The sequence below is a fragment of the Anastrepha obliqua genome, chromosome 2, assembly GCF_027943255.1.
Source record: "Anastrepha obliqua isolate idAnaObli1 chromosome 2, idAnaObli1_1.0, whole genome shotgun sequence".
NCBI classification, from domain to species: domain Eukaryota; kingdom Metazoa; phylum Arthropoda; class Insecta; order Diptera; family Tephritidae; genus Anastrepha; species Anastrepha obliqua.
Window position 1 is genome coordinate 130,414,971 of NC_072893.1, and position 21,276 is coordinate 130,436,246.

General features: G+C 37.5%; 1 protein-coding gene across 2 annotated transcripts in view; it reads right to left on the minus strand.

Moving 5' to 3' along the window:
* Nucleotides 1-1,195: 1,195 nt before the first annotated feature.
* LOC129237290 (protein strawberry notch) overlaps nt 1,196-21,276 on the minus strand; it is a 47,098-nt gene continuing 27,017 nt past the window's right edge. The window contains exons 3-16 of one of the 2 annotated variants that reach the window (XM_054871940.1): nt 12,833-13,069; nt 9,344-9,757; nt 7,315-7,553; nt 7,137-7,239; nt 6,864-7,073; nt 6,615-6,790; nt 6,132-6,538; nt 5,924-6,077; nt 5,567-5,847; nt 4,929-5,497; nt 3,832-4,860; nt 3,619-3,757; nt 3,121-3,481; nt 1,196-2,398 (exon numbers count right to left, since the gene is read on the minus strand). In XM_054871940.1, the coding sequence (XP_054727915.1) occupies nt 2,165-2,398; nt 3,121-3,481; nt 3,619-3,757; nt 3,832-4,860; nt 4,929-5,497; nt 5,567-5,847; nt 5,924-6,077; nt 6,132-6,538; nt 6,615-6,790; nt 6,864-7,073; nt 7,137-7,239; nt 7,315-7,553; nt 9,344-9,757; nt 12,833-13,069 (4,553 nt within the window). In that variant the 3' untranslated portion in view covers nt 1,196-2,164. The remainder of the gene's footprint in view (nt 2,399-3,120; nt 3,482-3,618; nt 3,758-3,831; nt 4,861-4,928; nt 5,498-5,566; nt 5,848-5,923; nt 6,078-6,131; nt 6,539-6,614; nt 6,791-6,863; nt 7,074-7,136; nt 7,240-7,314; nt 7,554-9,343; nt 9,758-12,832; nt 13,070-21,276) is intronic. The other variant, XM_054871942.1, reaches the window with a different exon arrangement.

Here is a 21,276-nt window from a genome sequence, read left to right on the forward strand (position 1 = left end):
CCTTCGAATTGCAGATTGTAGATGGAGAGACCAGACGAAATGCAAAATCAGCAGAACGTTATGGCCCACCTACAACTTCAAGCAATCGTCGACATTAATAAACATGAAACGACGGGACACCTGTAGACTTACGGCAGTCATAACTGGCTTCTGGTCTATCGGAGAACAAGCCGCCAAAATGGGCATCCCTCACAACATATACTGTCATAGTTGTAAACAACCGGAGAAAAAAGAAACAATCTTCCATTTCCTCTGTGAATGCCCTGCCCTATGGAAGGACAGAATGTTAACCCTGGACAAACTGCTGTTCGAGAGTCTCAAGCAACTGTCTGGCGTAGACGTCAACAACCTAATAAGGTTCCTAAACCGCACAGACTGGATATAGTCCTGCTGCAAATAACTGTTAAACAATTTGGTAACGAGGATGTGGCAACAAAATGGTGCGGAAGCTCCAGTTGGATTCTGGATGAATCACCACTCTAACCAACCCACCAACCAACTCTATGGACGTGGCAGCCGGAGTTACTCGCACAATTTCGTTTTTCACCAAAGCTGAAGGCCAAATTTGTTAAAAATTAAGAAAAAAAGCAATTTTATGTCGGAAAATTATACCAAATAAATGTTAATTAACAATATATAATATTTTGTTTGAATGCTTCCAACTTTGATTGTACCTAAAAGTATTTACTAAAAAAAACTTTGTTTAATCTTACACTTCATCCAACGCTGTTATAGTTGCTCGATCCCTTCCGAATAATAAGATTTGTTCAAGTTTAAAAAATAGCCATTCGTTTGAAATTCTCAAACGACCCTCATAGCTTAAGAGCCAGCAAAATTTTATTAATTCCGTTCTGCAAGTGCGTTAACGAACTTTTATACAACACTTTCATAATTTACGCATTTAATGCATTGTTTAACTGTAGCTAAGCCTTAGCAGGATTTATGGCTCGATGAAAATAAGTTATAATGAAAACAGGTAGACGGCAACGAGCTTTTGAAAGAGTAGATCATTCTAAAGCAGCCCAACAGCGAAAACTGAAAAGAGTTGGCGTTAATTCCCAAGCATTTAACGAGCTTGTACGCGTTGTTAGGCTTTCTATATGAAATTAGAGGTGAACTCATTGGCCCTAAAAACTCTACTTCAAATGCATCACAACTTTGCATTGGTTCTCATATTAATATTATATTTGCATTTATTTGTTTATAGTTTGTTTTATTATTGTTTATAAGCAATAATTTCTGATATATGTAGGTATGTATTATATATTAAATTGTAGTTTGTAATTGTAATGTTTATAGTTTAAAATTAAATACATAATATATTACAACAAAAAAAGTCCATTGATAAGCGTTTTCATTTGTATGAATGATAGAATCATTTTTCTTTGCAAAAAACTTGGCTTTTGCAAATTCACTGCTTCCACGAAGTGAATTTGCGTTAAACATAAGGAGTTTTTATAATAATAATAGTAATAATAAAAGTTACGTTAGGCATCTATTTAAATACGATACTAAAGGCTAAGTAGATGCGCCTGCATACCCTTCGCAAGGGCCACGGCGCACGCGGAAATACACATTTACATATACTCGCACTATTTTATATATAATAATAAGTATGCATTGCAAACAGGACCGTACAGACGAACATTTTTGCACGCACATGGCTGGATATGCACTGGATGCAGCTGGTTTTATCCGATTTGCAATTTTTCTTTACTTATTTTTCGTTTGTTTTCTATTTGCTTTGCATACATTTGTATGTAGGCATGTTTTTCTTTAATTTATAATAACATTTACAATGTAGAAGTAATGCCATGTCACGCCCATCACAAGATTGTGATGTAAATATGCAATTACTTGGACGTAGGTTGTTGTTGTTAAATAACTAAGTGGTTTTGCTGCAGTTGCGCTGACGCCGCATTATAACTAAAAATTACATTCTATTCACTACGCACTAAATGGCTCAGGAAACATAAATAGAAAACATAAATGGAAAAAAGGTTATTATTTCCTTTTTTATACTTTGATAAATGACTTAAGCCTTTTGCGCTTCATTGGATTGGCCGTGTTTGTGGGTTTTCTCTTCTTTTCCACTTCTTTTTCTGATATCTTTATGATTTTGCCTCCACGTATATGTCTTTGTTAATATTTCGTTCACTACAACTTAGAATTTGATTTCCTCAATTCGCTCTGCATCGGATTTGAGATCTTGCAGCAGCAGCTCGTGACACGATTTCGGTATAAGCGTACCGACAATTTTCTCACCTTCGGTGGTTTTCATTCGTATTACTTGCATTTTGTTGTTGGCATTGCGCATGGCTAACACCTGCTCAACGCGCGTCCAAACGGAAAGCACCGACCCGGCTAGCACATAATACAGACGCTGACGCAGACCAACCTGGAAAATGAGAAAGGAGTTTTAAAATTGATTTTGGCACGATTTGATCTTTTTTATTTGGAAATATTTTTCTTTTCGCATGTAAATAAACACAATTAAGGGATGCGACCAAACTCTTCCATTGGGTGGTTGAAATACGCCTTCGTTCGCACGATATTCGTAAGACCGAAAGTTATTTTTTTTAATTATTTGTACACTTGCATAGGCGACGAAGGCCTTCGGCTGAAAATTTAGTTTAAAATGCCATAATAGAACGAAAAATATTTTTAAATTCATAAACGGCAGGAGTAAATTGAAAAGAAATTATAAAAAAAAAATGCAAACCCAAAAAATGCAATTGAGACAGACCGTTATCTGGCTCTCAGCGAATTTGACAAAATCGGCTGAGGAAATAGGGGTCACGAACCGGTTTGTTTACGAAAAAACTAAGATTGTGTTAGTGATATACAAAAAAAAAAACACTCAACTCAATATCACTTCGTGGACGTCTGAACAACGCCTGGTTGGATGAGTGTGTGAAATGATCGTACAGAATTCGCCAGCTGAATCCCTCGTGATGTGGCAGCCGAAGTTACCCTCACAATTTTCTTTTTCACCGCAGTTATTGGCCAAACCTTGCCAGTCTATCACCCTCGATACAAATCACCGTTAAAAAAATGCCTGAAAACCTAACCGCTTTCCTACGCTTCCGCTAACTATTAGTTGACTGTTTCACCACTCACCTCACACTCATTGCCTAAGTTGACGTTGCGACAATTGCCATTCCAGTAGGCGTGCGAACATGTGTTCACCGATGCATCGTATTGCTGCGTCCAGTGCGGTTCTGCCTCCTCGCTGGGCACCTTCTTGTACTTCTTCTCCAGCTCCGTCAACGATTCGTGGCGCACTTGCAGCCCAGTGTTGGGACGATATATCTGGAACATCATATCTTTCTTGCTCATCCCCTTCTCCTTTTTCTTGCTGTTGGATTGCTGTTGCGTTTGTGGCGCTTCAATTTCAACAGCCAAAATAGCAGTGCGTTTACCGTTGCGCACCTGATGCGACACATAGAAGCCCTCATACTCGCTGATCAAATCAGCATATCTGCAAATTGAAAATAGCAATTAAAAAATGTACAAAATTTGAGGATATAAAAAATTTCAGTTTTTCGAATTGCATTGTATCCTTTGCAGTGGAGTCCGTGGACGCTGCGTTGGCCGGTATACGTTACTACTACTCACTTGTCAATTGCTTCTTGCCAGATCATGCCGCGTTCAACCCGCACCGTATGCAGCTCGGCTGGTGCTTTGCCGGTGGCGTGTTTACGTATGAAGCGGACAAGTTTAATGCGCGTTACATTCTCACCAGCAGCGCCCAAATCTATGCGAATGTGCAGAAAAAGAATATCAAATAGAAAATATTTACACTACAAAACGAGTTGCACTTCAAATCACCTAAGATGCCCAAATCAAAGCGACCACCGCGTTTCGCCTGATTTATTATGGCCGTCAGCGTGTCGGTGAAGTACTTAAATAATCTGTTCTGCAGCTCCACTGGCATGCCGAGTATGCGATTCAAGAATTTCGAAATATTGTTGTACTCCTTGTCTAAACTCAAAACGCCCGGATTTGTTTCACTATTCACTATAATGCCCACGCCCACTAGCGCGCCAGCGATGTCCTTGAAGAAATCGCCCTTGTAGTCGACGGGTGGTGGCACCAGAGGCGATTCATAACCCATAATCGTTTTCATTACGGTCTCTAGGGCCGTGCGTCCGTATTTGTTATCGATATTGAATTGTGATAAGTCGCGGGTCTCGGTGGCCCTACGATCGCCATGTGTTAGCGCGCCAAGCGATTCCAAACGCTTCGCCACAGTCGAGGCGAAACGACGCTCACCTGCCAAATCGGAAATGAGGAATATGTACTCGGGTGCATTCACTTGATTGGAGCGATGCGTGCGTCCGAACTGCTGTATAGCGCGATCGGCGGACCAGGGTAGTTCCAGCGTGATGTGTACGCGTCGTCGTTGATTGCGTACGCGGCGATCGCTCTGCAGAGAAATACCGCTGGACGCCGCTTCCGATATGATGGCGACATCTTTCTCACCGGCCATAAAGCGCTGCTTTTCGGTGATGTTGAGTGTCTCCAGCGGTACATCTTGTTCGGAGCGCGACTCATACTGTATGGAACCATCGTCTGACTGCACTACTCTCCCCTTGCGGCCTGTCATCTCTGCGACGTTATCGGGGCCGCCTAGCTCATCGATCAGCTGGTCGAGTGTGTTCGGTGGGAGGCGATCGCCAAGGCGTTCAATTTTACGCAACAACTCCTCCTTCATGCTGCAAGCGCGCTCAATAGCGTCTTTGGGCGGTGGACCATAGTTGAGCTTAATGCCATTGACACCGACTTGCGTAACGGTGCCTTTCAATTCTTGCTTCTTCTGCAGCAAATTTTGAATGCGGTCCTGTGTGCTTACCGGACCTAAAGCAAAGTTACAAAAAATACGAATTAAATTCGCACAAATCTCTGCAAACCGCATTTCATCAAACCTTTGCGTTTAGGCGCTACCACATTGGCAGTCGTAATAGCACCATTGCCTGCTGCATTGACGGCGCCAGCTACACCTGTGTTTACACTGTTGTTGCAGGCAGTTGACTCTTTCGGTTTTACCTTCTTCTTGGCCTTTTTCTTCGATCGCGCCACCCAGGGGTCATTATCACTATCCGAACCGCTAAAGAATGGATTGAAGTCGGAGGATTCGCAGCTGTCTGAATGTGCGGCTGCATCCGATTCTTCAGACTCGGAGTTGGACCTTTTGTAATCACTGTCTTCTGATTCATTCTGGGAATCATCGTCTGAATCGTTCCAGGAATTTTTGCGCGATTTCTTTGTACGTGACTCTTGGCGCGATAGCTTACGCTTACTGCCCGCTGTGCTGGATGATGAGGAGCAGGGTTCGTCTTTGATGCTGGCCTCGCGTTTGGCAGTTACCTCTTCAAGTATGCTTTGCAGTGGTGACTTTTTTCTTTCGGAATAACTACCTAGACCGAGTATGCGATTGATTCGATTACGATCGGGTGCGGGAAAGTGCTTCTCCACCAATGATTGAAAAACGCCCCTGGAGGAAAACAAGAACAGTTGCAATACATACTGAGTTCATTTGTTTTTAATTTTTTTGATTTCTCACTTTGCCGTAGACACGAAATCAGTCAGTTCTCCATCATCTCTCTCCAGTTGCTCGAGCGTACGCGCTTCGCCCGTCGATTGCAGACCAATGACAACGCATTTGCCATATTTAATGGCTTCGCGCGCCACTTGCACCGCATGATTCACCTTCGCCGCGATGCAGAGATATTTGAAGAAACGTTGATGTGAAGACCAAAACTGGCCCCACATCGTCTTCTTCATGCGGCTCTCAGCGTCAATCAGTTCGGCGGCTTCGGTGAATTTCTGCATGGCTTCGACCCACTGTGAATTGGAATAAAAAAAAAATATATTATTACTGTAAATTTCGCACACAACAAACGCACGCATGCGCACTTACCAACTCAACCGATTGATCGTAGACCTTGCGGAACTCTTTGGACAATGCCACCTCCTCAATTTTGAATGTCACACCGTGGAAACTAAGTTGGCGGGCTATGTACATGCCTCGCAGCTTCATATCCATAGCAACAATTTCCATAGCACCAACGCCCCTGCAAATAAAAAGTAATGTTTCAGCTGTTTGAGGGAAAAAGTCACTCACTTACCGCTTCTCAACCGCCATAATGAAATCATTAAAGTTCGGGAATGCCGTGCCCTGACCCCACAAGCCCAAGCGCACCATATACGCCATATTCTTGGGCTCCGAAGCTCCTGTAGCCGAAGCATAGACGACGCGCGCCTTTGGCAATTTATTTTGTAGCTCCAAAACCGTTTGGCCAGTTTTGGTGGGTTTGCCCGAACCAACGGGACACAAATTCTTAGCCTTGTGGCACTCATCAAAAATTATAAGTCCATCAAAGTCTTCGCCACACCATTGCAGCAGCTGCTTTAAGCGTGATTTATATTTGCCAGTCTTATTGTTAGATTCACCAATGAGCGCGGAATAAGTGCTAAAGATAACGCCACGCTTGCAGTTATTATTCACATCCGACGAGATCTTGGCATACTTGAACTGATTGCGGCGAGACAAGAATAGGAGTAAACGATTAATGGTAGGCAGTTGCAATAAAATTTCAAGACTTGCTTACTTTATTCAGCGCGTGCACTTCGATTTTGCTCGCGCCGATATCCGACAAATCCCGTTCAGCATCATATTTTAAGTCATTGGATACGGAAATCCAGAGCGCCTTCTTGCGACCCTTCAAATAGTTCTCGTAGATTATACCAGCAATGGTACGACCTTTGCCAACACCAGCGCCATCGCCTGCAGGCAGAGCCAAAAAAATAAGGTACTATATGTAAGTATTGCCGAGCAAAGTAAATAAGTGCGAGCTCACCAATTAGAAAGCCTGCGCGTGTGCCATCTTGCAACATATGATCGTGCGCCTGCGAAGCGTATGTAATGGATTCCAGCTGCAAAGCGCTCAAATAGCCGTTGTTAATGGTCTCTGGTGGAATGGAGAGTTTAAAATAAACATCACAGGGCTCGACGGAAGATAGTGAGGCAGTTTCCACCACTGGATCGGGATGCTTTTTACCAAATTTTACTAAAATTGGGAATAAAAATATTTAAAATGTGAATTCAGTCAATTTTGCCACGCGCAACTCACATTTGGCTGGCCAATATTCGGCATAAGTCTCGGCTACGCCCATTTCCTCATAATCGACTTCCTCTTCCTCAGGTGGCGCGGCGGTGACGGTCGCCGGCGCCATCTGTAAAGCAAGTTAAGGAAAAAATTATAATTTTTAAAAGCCTGATTTTTAATTAATTTCATTTCTTAGTATTACCTTCATTGGCTGCATGAAGAGCTGCGACAGCAGATGATTTGGTATGCCGCTGGTGAGAAAGGAAGGATTTGCCGCGACCAAAGCTTGGATCTTTTGCATGATCAGTGCATTCGTTTTTGCTGGTGGCGTCGCCGCTGCGCCTGGTGCACTGCCGCCACCAGCAACGGCGCCACTCATAGCGTTGGATGCCATACTGGTTGCGGTGGACGGCGCTGAATCGAAGCCAAGGCCCATGCTCACTAGAGAAAGGGGAAATAATGGAGATACGAAAATGGGTGAAAGATGGTGTGCGGACAGGGTGAATAATTAATTTTAGTAGCTAAATAACAGCTTCCTGAAATGTAGGTACTTATATAAAAATTGTGAGATAGTAAAAGGCAAATTATATATAAACTTTCGAAAAAAAATAGTCTAGGGCTTGTTCGAGGTGCAATCACAAGCGCAAAGTAACGGGTTCAATGTAGAATCCTGGCAACTTTGGCAAAAGTATGGTGTTTTAAACTGCAATTACTGGTGCCGTACCTTAGCCATAACCGTAACCATAGCCATCAGCTGTTCTGATCCGCGATATGGGCCTCTCTGTAAACGATTATGGGTGCAGCACCATAACGCCGTAACCATGACCGTAGCCGTATGTATCTATTGAATTTTGGGTTTTCCCTCGTAACCAAGCAGCTGTGAAATACTTTACATTTGTTTTGATATTTGCGATAAAAATTTGAGTATTAGGAATGAACGACGAAATTTAATTGACTTGGTGAAAAATTATTCGTATTTTCATGACGAAATGCAAATATTGTCATAAATTCTACTTCAATATCAGCTGTTTATGGTTACGACATGACTAATCGACAAATGCTGTAATGTTGCGGCTACTGTTATAGTTACGGTACCACTAATTGCAGTTTAAACTGTCAAAAATTCGGTCATTGTTGAATGAATAAATTGTTTTCATGACTGCTTCATTTTCTGCTTTTTCATTTCCAATAGTTAATTGCCGTCAATATCAAAATTATCAAGAAAAATATTTATGTACATTACTTTTTTTACGTAGTCACCTTCCCACGTCTATACAAAGCAAGCGCCGAACATCATGAAGTATCAGGTTAACTTTTGCAACAGGGTTGCCAACTTCTATAAGTGCTGCAATTCTGTCGATTTTATTACGTGCCTCGAACAAGCCCATAATTTGGAAATTAAAACAGAATGGGCTGACGTAGGTTTCAAAAGAATTATTGTTGTTTTTTGTTATTAGTAGTGTTAATGGTGAGTTATATTTAGTTGTAAAATGTAATGCTGGGTAGATTTGAAAATGTTTCATTGTCATTTATTTTAATTTTTTTTTTTTTCTTAAATTCGCTAATCATCAAAAGAGCACTTTAGTGTAAAAAATAATTGAAAAATATGGAAATTAACCAGAAAATACTACAGGTAGGTTTTAGTGGTGTTATTATAGTTTTTTATTGTTAGCAGTGTAAATGGGTTTAAAATTTTTTTTAGATTTTGTTTGTTAAACTATTATTTTTTCTTTTTAATTTGCTAATTATTAAAACAGCGATTTGGTATAAAAAAGATTAAAAAATCTGAAATTTAACCAGAAAATACAGTTGGTAGGTTTCAGTGGTATTGTTGTTTTTTATTGTTAGCAGTGTAAGTGGTGAGTAATACGAGTAGTTAGTAAGGTGTGGTGGGAGGAGTGGGTTTTAAACATTTTTAATTTTTATTTATATTTATTGTTTGCTATTCATTAAAAAAAGAGCATCTTGGCATTGTGTTACTTTTGTCTGCAAATGAAAATATGCAAAATGTTTATTGCCAATCCGAGCAAAATTCAATTTTTCCAAACAAATTTTATTTTTCAAAAAGCACATAAAAATACTTTTACGCTACTCATATGGTTCATATTTTTCAAAAAAAATAGTTTTATCTTCTTTCTATGCATATCTACATATGTATGTATGTGGTAGTACATCTTAACTAGCAGTTGAGGTAGAAAAACGTTGTTTGTTACCAACATTACTCGACTTACTCTGCGCCAATAAAGACGCTGCCATATTCAGATTCGAATTTGTTTGATAGTAATTGCCTCCACCGCCCAATACACCTGCACCACCGGCTGCAGCTGCCAAGGCAGCTGTGTTGGTGGTGAGCGTGGCGCTGGGCAGAGTGGTGAGGCCAGCCCCACCGAGGCCAGCACCAGCCGCCAACAGAGCGCTCAAGCCACCGACGCTCCCAAGACCGCCGGGGCCAACGCCGATGCTACTACCACCTCCACCACCGCCGCCATTGGCGCCAGCGCCGCCGGCCACAGCAAAACCGGCCATATTCATAAGCTGACTGGCGCTGAATGGCAGTGAGGGCAATCCTGGGTAGCCTGCGGCCGCTGCGGCTGCGGCTGCAGCAGCGGCAGCAGAACTGCTTGGATAGGTGGACATTCCGATAGCTTGATATTAGTGAAAATTCGTTCGACAAGTTGATTGATGGATTATTTGATTGAACGTTTGCAAGTTTAGTTGATGATTAGATTAATTGTGATTATAGTTAATTAGTTTGTTAGTTGTTCGGTCGATTGATTAATTAATTGATTGCAGGCGTGTAAGAGAAACAAAAAAACGAAAAAATCCATTATACACTAGTTACACAGAAGAGGTTAGCATAGTTTGAGGGTGTATATTTACAATAATGTAAATTTACAATTATATTGTGAAATTACAATATTGCAAAATTACAATATTTAAAAAATTACAAATAGTAAAATTACTTAATGGTAAAATTGTCGCATTGTAAAATATTTATACTATAAAATCATACGCGATGGAGCCAATCACAACTATTGGTACAATTTTTCTATGGTAAAATTACTGCATACATATATAAGTAATGTAGTAAAATTACTATATAATGCAAATGCAGAATTATAGAAAAATGTACTGCAAAACTACTATATTGTAAAATTACAATCGTGAAAAAATATGAAAAATTAAATAAAGTGTAGTATTACTAAATATACAGTCAACGCCAAAAGAAAGCGTACACCACATGTTGATAAGTTTTGACTATTTATTTATTTATATTTTAATTTCAAGGTTTTTTTTTTTAAATATAGTTCAGCAAAAACCATATAAAGTTCGATACTCGAACTTTGTATAAAATTAAAACAAAACGGCATAATTTCAAACTTTTTACGCAGATTTTTAAGAAAATTTTCTGATAAACAGTTTTATAGATCATTGGATTTTGGTATAATAAAGTGCAAGTTGCAAGTACATCAAAAAACACACTGCTTTTTGAGAATTTTTTGTCGCGGTCTTGTGATCTTCCCCCATTCAACGTCTGATCCACATTTTTTATATGGAAGAAAATACGCAACAATTTTTGAACCACTTAAAACTTTCACTCGCATAATTCAATGATCTATAAAACTGCATACCCGAAATTTGTCTAAAAATTTTGAATTAAAAGTTGCTTTATATGGATTTTGTTGTAGCATCAACTACAGTGAAATTCCCCATTACGGACAGTCCTTATAACCGGACAGCTCCAATAACCGGACAAATTTTGGGCACACAGGTTTTGCATTCATTTTTTCATACAAATATCATCCTAATAAACGGACTCTCTAATAACCGGACGCGGACAAAGTATTTCAAACCATTTTCATAAAAAAATTTCTCATAAACGGACAAAATTCAAAAATATCACAAACAAGCTTTGTTGTTCATTATAAAAATGAAATAGGTGATTCCCCTTTTAACATGTATGCACACATTCAAGCCCTGTGTTTTAAATTAAGAGTAGTTTTCCATTCAGTTCAAAGTTCGTAATAATATGGCGCCGAAAAAGAAGGTACTTTCTATTAAAGAAAAAAATTGAAATTATTAATGTTTTCGAAAAAGATAAATTATCAGTACGTGGAATTGACAAAAGGTAAAGTATAATGAGCCCAAAAATTTAATGGTAGGTACACGTTTCTTTTGCTTTGAAAGGTTCAATATTGGCAAAACACAAGCTGCTGAAATCAATAAAAATAAAGAAAAAATTCGTTCTAAATGGGAGTCTGGAGTTAATGTTCATCAAAAGCGAAGCTTTCTTAAAGAAGGCGGCTCTGAAATAGACAAGATGTGTTTTAATTGGTTCGCTAAGGCTAGAAGTCAAAACATTCCGATTTCTGGTCGCATTTTGAAAGCAAAGGCAATGGAAATTACAGGCAAACTGGGAGTACCTAATTTTAATGCTTCAGATGGATGGTTAAACAAATGGCGAATAAGGAATAATGTTGCTTTCAAATGCGTATCTGGTGAAGCTGCAGATTTAAACCAGGATGGAGTCGAACAGTTTAGGACAAAACTGCCATCTCTGTTGACCGGTTACAAGCCTCAAGACATTTACAACGCAGACGAAAGTGGGCTTTTTTTCGTGTCTTACCTGACAAAACCCTCGCTCTTTAATCGGAAAAATGCGTGAGCAGTTAATACTAAAGTATGCAAATATTCTTTACTTCCAAAAATTTCTTTGTGTGGTATATATTTTGTGACTTCATCCCTTATAAGCGGACATCTCCCATAGCCGGACAAAAACACTGCGACGGTGAGTGTCCGGTTATAAGGAATTTCACTGTATACTCTTATAAAAAATAATTTAAATTAAAATATAAATGAATAAGTATATAGTCAAATCTTATCAATATATGGTGTATACTTTCCTTTGCAGTTGACTGTATGTTAAAATTACAAAATAGTAAAATAGTCATTGATGTTTTCAAATTCCGATGATGTAAAATTGCGATATTGCAAAATAACTTGATTGTAAAATTACTTTATAGCGAAATTACAATATTGCAAAACTACAATACCATGAAAGTACTAATTGTAGTAAGTTTACAATGAGCAAAAATTGCTATATAGTAAGATAGTAATTATACAATAGCAAAATTTCTGCGCGGTAAAATCGTAGCATTGTAGGATTGTTACATTGTGGAATTACTTCGATCGGAACTGGTGATAAAATTAATGTGTGGTGGAATTACTAGTGTAATTACTACGTGATACAATTATTGTAATCTCGCACACTTATAAAATTTAGTAGTTGTAGTTTACGTTTAATTTTCAATTTCGCATTTTACAATAGTGTAACTTTACTATGGTGTAAAACTACTATGGCGAAATCAATCAAAGGTGGAGTAATTCCACATTTACATAATTCGAATAGTGTAAAATTATTATGTGGCAAAATTACAATATTGCAAAACTACTATGCGTCGGAAGTACTGCTAGTAAATATACCACCCAAATAGCACAATAATATTACTAAATCAGCAAACTGCGATATTGTAAAATTGCTGTAATACAAATTTCCTCTGTTTTAAAGTAAATACACCACCAAACTGTAACTGTAAACACGCGCAATAAGTGTTAACTGCATTTTTTGTTGTTGTTGATTTACATGATTTTTCTCAAATTACTCTACTAAAAATTCATATTCCTCATAACAGCAACAAATCACTTGCACGATGTCTTACCTGCCGGTGCTGCAGCACTCTTCTTCGGCATATTGTTGTTGTTTAACACTGAAATGCCGCCCGTTGTTGTTTTTGTTGTTGCTGTAGTGGTAATGCGGTTTGTACGCGTTTGATTAGATGTTAATAATGAATTATTATTATTGCTAATATTATTGTTGTTGTTGCTGCCGATACTGTTTCCTTTGTGTACGCTGTTTTTAGCGTAAATAACTGCCGTTTGTAGATCACGACCACCGCCTGAAAAAGAAAACGAAACAATTCAAATGCAAATTATCGAATATGATTTTCTTGGAAGTTTGTGCTACAAATTAACAAATGAATACATTTTATAAAGAAAGTGTAAAAATGGAGGAGTTACGACATCGAAGGTAGACGCATCTTTTATATACATATATTTTTAACCCTAGAAGGGTACGGTTAAATTGTAGGCGCTTATAGGTACCGATGAGTAAATTTTACTCACTTCAGAACTTTTACGTTATTATCTGATTTATTTTGTAAAATAGTAGTTTTAAATGAAAAAAATTTAAAGCCAACATATAATATAAGTGTAATTTTTTATTATAATATGTAAAATAAGCAAAAATAATACTTTATTATTGATTTTTAACAATTATGAATACATAAAAGTTGTTTTTCAAGCACATTCAGGGCACTTTTTTGTGCATGTTCACCGCAAATAGCTAATCCACAATAGCAATAAGTGGTGGGGTACCTACGTTTGGCATAAGTACAAAAATTACAGTACTTTCTTGGCCCCTTTTGGTATTCTCCGGCACTATGGGCCTCTTGGCTTGCGCCTACAATATTCTGAATGGATTTTTCCAACGCCATCTTTTACTTTGAAATCTTTCCGTTAACTCCTTGGCTTTTGCCCACGGCTACACATGTTGTGCGCGTAAATGATGTATGCGTTTATTGCAGTTATGTTCATCATATTTTGGAAAAATGCTAGAGGCCACCTTCTGGTTTTCCTGCCATGGTTAATGTTTTGGCACATCTGGTCAAAACTGTCAACTCTTCCTTTTGTTGAGTTGTACACATGCACTATTTCTGGTTTTCCAGTGGTGTCATGAATACTACCCAATATTTTTTGAGGGAGTTTTTTGACCTAGCGCAGCAACAGGTTCCTTACTCCAAATAAAATTTCCATCTTTTCCGATCAGATGTGCCAACATTCTGTAATAATTGTAATTACCTCTTCTGTTTCACGAATTTCTTGGGCAGCTGATCTTTTTTCTTTCTTCTCCCCTCAATAAGTTTCTGTTTTTTACGTTTGCTGCTTCCAGGTGTTTCCTCCCTTTCTTACTTTTCAGCTTCTTCTGCATTTATGATTCCATGTATCAAATTTTCTTCGACATCAATTAATTCTTCCGGTTCTCGTTGATATTCCGGATCTGCAACACTGTCCCAAGAATCCTCATCAAAGTTACAAAGCACCAACTCCAAATTGTCTTCTTCCTCAGATTCTAGTTCAAGTATTGCATCCAAAATATTTTGTCCTGAAAGCCTGCGACCTGCCATTTGTATGCTCTGTAGTTTTCTTTACGGTAACATAATACAAAACATAAACATAATTGTCATAATTCAGCACAAAATATATTTTTTAGACACGTAGTAAGTTACTGATAAATAAATTTGACTCACACAATTTAGTACGTAAAGGGTACCGATGAGTAAATTTTACTCACTAACTTTTTTTAAATTGTCCATGAGTGCGATAAATCAAACAACACCATTCAATGCTTGCGGCAGCCGACTAATGACAGAGTGGGCCAAGCACTGCTAGTGGCTTGACTTTCAGCGTGGCCAACCTGCAGATTTACGAACAAATCTATTCCTTATGTGAGTAAATTTTACTCACAGTACCCTTCTAGGGTTAAAGCAATTTGTTGCATAATTCTGTTAACGAGACTCAAATCAAAATGTTAAATTATATAGAAAAAACTATTGGCCATATAAGCTGAAAACTCATTGATCTAAGCCATGAATAGAAAGAGTTAGCAAAATAAAGACCAAACTAGCATTCGTGAGTATCTGTGAATGATTCTCCCTGCCAATACTCAACTCAGACTTCTCTGGACCAACACATAAACTTTTCTGAATACTCAAATACCAAAACAACCGATAAATTCCTGAATCGGTGACCTCTTAGCCTACTTCAAGAGTTTTACTTCTTACTGAGGTATTTATTTAAATACATCAACAGATGTGTGAAATCCTTTCGTGTGTACATACTTGAAACCCCCCACTTATGCTCAAGGCATATTTGAAAGACCTGGTCCCAAACTAAAAGAACTCTGGGTGAGAAATTAGTGTACCAATGTTGCATATAAAATAAGAGATGGCAGTGATCGGAAAGTCATTCTGGTGGATGCTCAGAAGAGTAACCAGAATATGGCGAAGAGACTTCAGAGGAGTGGGCCGGGTCATAATAGTGATTTTTTTACGAAAAAACTGAGACTGTGCTGGAGATAAATGAAAAAAATTAACACAATCTGCGCTCATGTTGCTTCGTAGCCATCTGAACGACTGATTGGACAAGTGAAATGAGCGGGTCCCCAGTGACGTTACTCGCTCAATTGCGTTTTTCATCATAGCTGAAGACCAAACCTGGTAATCTATCATCCTTGATACCAGAATGATTTTTTTTTAGGAGGACAGAAGCTTTCAGGAGTGCCTAAAGAATTTTTAGTACAAATAATTGGTATGTCACTGGAAAGAACTCGCTGAGGATTACGAGCGAGCTCGATTACAGAATAGCCTCATAGTTATGGAGAATATTATTGAATGTCTGAACCACTGCATAGCATCATTACAAGTAAGATATCTTCTCCATGCCATTCTGGCGGATTTGCATTATCAAATTTTTAACGGATTGAATTAACCCTCCGTTGGGCACCCAGGTGTGGCCAGACTGGTTTTTTTGACGTTGGACGTGAATCCAACATATTTCTATTATAGCTAACGATTTTAGCTGCCAGATAATTTTTTACAAAGGATCCTCGAACAGGACGAAAGAACGGAATGTTTAATGATACGCAGGATGCAGTTTGTCATGAGAATTAATGGAATGTAAAGCTTTTGACAAAGTGAATACAGCAAAAATGGCTAAAATCTTTTTTGTACTTAATTTCGTTACTTAATTTAATTGTTTTATTTTATTAATAATATTAATATTTATTTTGTTATTTGCTTTCAAAAGTTTTCTTGATTGCATATTGCATGCGGTTTTATGTATTTTAAATCAGATGAACGCAGCTGCAGGAAATTTTGACAATCAGCTGTTAGATATCTTATAGATTCGTCTTAACTTTTTCTGGACTTCTTAAAAAAACCATTCCACTCTTTGTTTCGCTACTCGTCAAGTAAAAGCAAACAAAAAATCAAAACGCCAACAACACTTATTTTTACATTCTCTTTTTTCTAGTTTACTCGCTCCCATCAAATCATATGATTGCCCCCATGAGCTACTTTGTGGTGGCGCACTTATTTACATTTTCATGCCGTCTATTTAGCTTTTTTCTTTCATTCAGCAAACAAACCAAAACCAACACAATCAAATACCGGCATTTTTAGTTGCGTTGGCTCGCATTTGCGCTCTCATTCGTGTCTTTTTTGTTTGTTTTTCTATTTCAGCTTATTTTTTCTATTCGTTGTTTCGCTACTAATAAGGCAACGTTTTGTTGGCTGGTCAGTGTTGTTGGCAGCCGCGTGCGCGCCATAAACGAAGTAGAAGTAGAAATACAAACAAAACTACAGATAGCAAAAAGAGGCGGTAATAATGAGCGAGAAATAAAACTTTGACTTTTTTGCGAGTACTTTCCGTGCGTTGACTGCTCTTTTTTAAGTGGGTTGCTTTTCTTTTGTGAGTGCATGGGTGTGTGTGTTGCATATCTAAGCAACAAGTTTCAAATACAAAAATCAAAAGAAAATCAGAAATTAAAAAATGTGCTAGTTGATTGTGAAGCAAATGAAAATGTATAAAATTCTTTGTTGTGAGGGTTGGCCGCGTTCTCTTACTAATTTTTTTTGTTCGCTCTAAAAGTTTTATAGGAACACGTTGCTTTGGTATGTAGCTGGTAGGAAATTGGTTGTAAATGCAATTTTGTATACATACATACACACATACACATGAAAATGGGAATTTTTTAATGTTTTAGGTACAGAAACTCTTATCGCCTTTTCCGATAACTTCTTTGTCCACAATTATTTTTTTTAATTTTTTTTATTTCTTCATTTAAGCTATTAAGTGAAAAAAAAATACTTTTGAAGTTTCGAAATCTGCTGGCGTAAAGTTAACAAATTAATTATTGAGCTATTTTAATTTTTTATTTTGTATAACCCAAAATTAAATTTAAATTGATATTGCATCGACAGAACCACATCGACCCGGATTTATATCCGTCCGAGATTGTCATTTCAGCAGCGAACCCCCCAAAAAATGTTGATGCTGTTACAACACCGCTGGAATATTTGATAACATGGAAAACAGAGCACTCAGTCGACGATTGATTTCGTTTTTTAAGTCGCGTTAGCCTAGTGTGAACTGTAGGTTGGGTGTCAATTTCAAGGCTACTCATAGTGACTTTGCTATCGCAGAAACCATTCTATTTTTTGAGAATGGTAACACAAATGACATGTCAAATGGGTTCATAATTTACTTAAAGATTTGACATTTACGAAATGGGACGCTATACGCTTGAACAAAATTTGGAAATATTGAAAACCTATTTCCAAAGTGGAGAGTCTTCTTCTTCTTTTCTGATGAAACTCATTTTCAAATCGGTGGCTACGTCAATAAGCAAAATTGTCGGATTTGGGGCTCAGAAAATCCACGCGTTACTGTAGAGAAGCAAATGCATCCACAACGAGTCACTGGTTGGTGCGGTTTTTGGTCTGGCGGCATCATCGGACCATTTTTTTTTTAAATGAGCGAGGAGCCGCGGTTACAGTAAATGGCGAGCGTTACCGTGACATACTCAACGAGTTGTTTCCAAAAATTGAAGAGGATGACATGGACGACATTTGGTTTCAACAGGACGGTGCAACTTGTCACATTGCCAAAGTTACACTCGAACTTTCGGCTACCGTTTTTGAAAACCGAATAATCATCCGAAATTCCGATATCAATTGGCCGCCTCGGAGCTGTGATTTAAGCCCGTTGGACTATTTTTTGTGGGGAGTCGTTAAGGACAAATACTATGCAAACCATCCAGAGGCGATTGATGCTTTAAAACACGAAATCAAAATTGCCATTCATGAAATTGGAGCCCAAACAATCGAAAATGTGCTTAAAAATTGGGTTGATCGAATGGCCTACTGTAAAGCCAGTCGTGGCAGTCATTTGAACGATATTATTTTTCATTCATAAATGACAATGTTCAATCTTCAAAATAAAAAAAAAAGTTTGAAAAAATATTGATCAGTTTTTTTTATAACCGATTCAAAAAGCAAATTTTACACGGCCCACCCTATACTTGGTGAAGATGACGAGTCTTTGCTCAGTTCTCCTTCTGACTCAATTCTGGCACACTATTTTTACAACTATACTATTTTATACGCTCCATTGGATTTTGTAGCAATTTCTATGCACGTTACTGTAGCTGTAAGAACGTGTGAGTACACACTGAACGTCCCTGGCCCGACCCACGGCACAAATTCTTTGTTTGCTTCGATAATTCTTAAGAAAAGCGCTATAAAGAGTTAATAAGCAACTCAAAGAAAAGCAAAATAATATAAATAACTTGAAACAAAAAATAATAATAATAACATGCTTGGACGAAAGTCATGCTGTGACATAATTCTCAGCAGCTCTCACTACGCAGACGATACCGCGTGTATCCGCTCTAGTCGATTCCCAAGGAAACCAATTCAATGTTTTTTAAGTTGACATAGAAATGGCGCCATCAACATGATTTCTGTTGATGTTATTTCTACACAGAGTTTGTTTGTTAAATGAGTGGTGGGCAGTGTTGCCAGATGTTGAAAAAAAGAAAATTAAAAAAAAGGAAATTTCAAAAAAAACTAAAAGGAAATTTTCAAAAAGAAAACAGTATTTTTGACAAAACAAAATTATAAACTCCGAAATACAGAGATTTTTTTAGAAAGCTGGGATATTTTAATCTTGTTAAACATAAAAAAACATAATTTATTTAAAACATTAAATACAACATAAACAGTTTCAATTATACTTAATTTTCTAAAGGGGGATTTATAAATGAGATCAAATTTTGTTTTAATCAAATTCAGTTTAATAAATTTTCGTAAATTTTTGATAACTTTTTAATACCTCAAATTCAGTAGAACGCGAAGCATTTTTTTGAAGAAATTTTTTGTTCTTAAATACCAGAGAATGCTGGAACTTCTAATTTATATTTTATTCCAATTAATAATACATTTTTATTGTAATTAAAAAATAATATTAATAATTTAATTAAATTTATTCTGAAATTCCGAAAAAAACACTGTAATTTGGACTATGAGGTAATTTAACAAACTGCGAGCTCCTCATAAAAAACCATTTGCCTTTCAGAGTCGGTTTAAAACTGTAGGTCCCTCCATTTTTGAAACAACATCAAGACGCACACCACAAATGGGAGGAGGATCCTGGCCAAACATCCAATAAAGGGTGTAAGAGCCCTTAATTAATAATTTAAATATATATAAATAAACTTGTGCAAAAAATATAATTCACAGTTAAAACTATGAATCTGGCAACTTTGGTGGTGAGTCAAGTTATAGCACGTGGTCAACCAACAGGTTTTTTGCACATTTTTATTTTGATTTCGCTTCCTCTTCTTTGCGCGCTTAAGCTACTCCTTCTATGCCACAAAATTTCATTTTAATTTGCGAAGACGAAAAACACAAAAACTAATAACTAACAAAAAAAAAAACAGACTGGCATTCACATGTGCGCCACTTGACTGTTAAGAAAAAGAACAAAAACCCTATAAAATTTTGCAAATCAAAATTCACACAAGTTTCGGCGTCAATAGTATGACGCTCTATTCGTGTTTGTGTTAGAGTGTGCGTTTGCGTGCGTAATGTTAAAAAGCACTGCAGGAAACAGTTGAACAAATTTGAGATTTCTCACTCAGCACAAGTACGATTATGCCAATTGGGTGCAGTGACAGCGTAAGAGATCATGAGGGGGAGAAATTGCCCCTTCGCACAGCCACTATTCTCAGTGAGTGATAAAACACACTTCCGAGCGTAATCAAAAAACGAAAAAAACAACAAAAACAAAAGCAAACAATTACGACAGCATTAGTGAGGTAATGCACGTGGTTCTCAAAAATAAACACTGGCGATTTGCCACCAAAAAGATACTTTCGGCTACATAGAGCCAGAGTGGGCATACAGCAAATTACTATTGGATGATGATAAGTAAAGTAAATAATAAGTAAAAGACCAAGGGAAAGGAATCGAAATAGGTTTAGTAAATTTTCTACAAAAAATTGATTTTTTATACAAAAACACGTGAAAGCGGAAACTTGCTTTCAAAAGTAAAGCACTAAATTTTCTATTCACCCAACGCGGGCAAAGCTAATCTGTTACCAAGTGAAATCCACTTCAAAACTTGCCCAAACAGCGGCAGAGACTATCATTAAGACAAAATGAGGAACACATAAAAAAAAAATAATGTAAAGTATGCATTTTTGGGAGGTAAAGGATTAAAAAATTTAATAAAAAAACGCAAGTGACAGAAAAATAGATTATTTTTAATCGGTAGATAGATTTAGTATTAATAATAGAAAATTATATGGTCACGACACCATGGGAGCTTTAATGATTGTAAATATGTCGCACTAGAACACCAATTATAGACTACTTTTTCAAGATGCTGAGAGTGCATTTGAAGCGCTTGGTTTTCGTAAAGCAAACTTCAAATTCCACAAAAAATAGGTAATCAAGTAACCTAGAAACCAGGTTTGCAGATTTTATTTCGTTAGATAACTTTATCACTGAACGTTAATCGCAATAAATAGTCGGTTTCCCAGGTAGCATGGCATTTAGCACCAACCTGCTGAGATTCAATGTTTTCGATGACATTTTCTGGCAATTTTGTGCATACAAAATTATTTTAAATTGTTCCACACCCTTTGCCGCACATGGTGACAATTTGATACTGTAGCAATACTGAATAAACAGGGCAAGGCATGCCAGCTCAACTGTCGTCACACTAAAATTTCGCTACCTTGAAAATAGCTCTTAAAAAACACACTGGGAAATAAAAGCCTTGAAAAAAGATTAACATCTTAAATGAAACATTTCTTTCCATTATAGCTCTTCTGGCCACATTTATAAACACTTATAAAAAGAAACAGGAAAATTAGTTGAGCAAATACAAATTTTTTTGAAAATTACGTCACAAAGCACTGAGTAACAAAAGTTGAAAGAACTATGCGCGTTGAACGAGTTCAGAGTCGGCGAAAGACTCA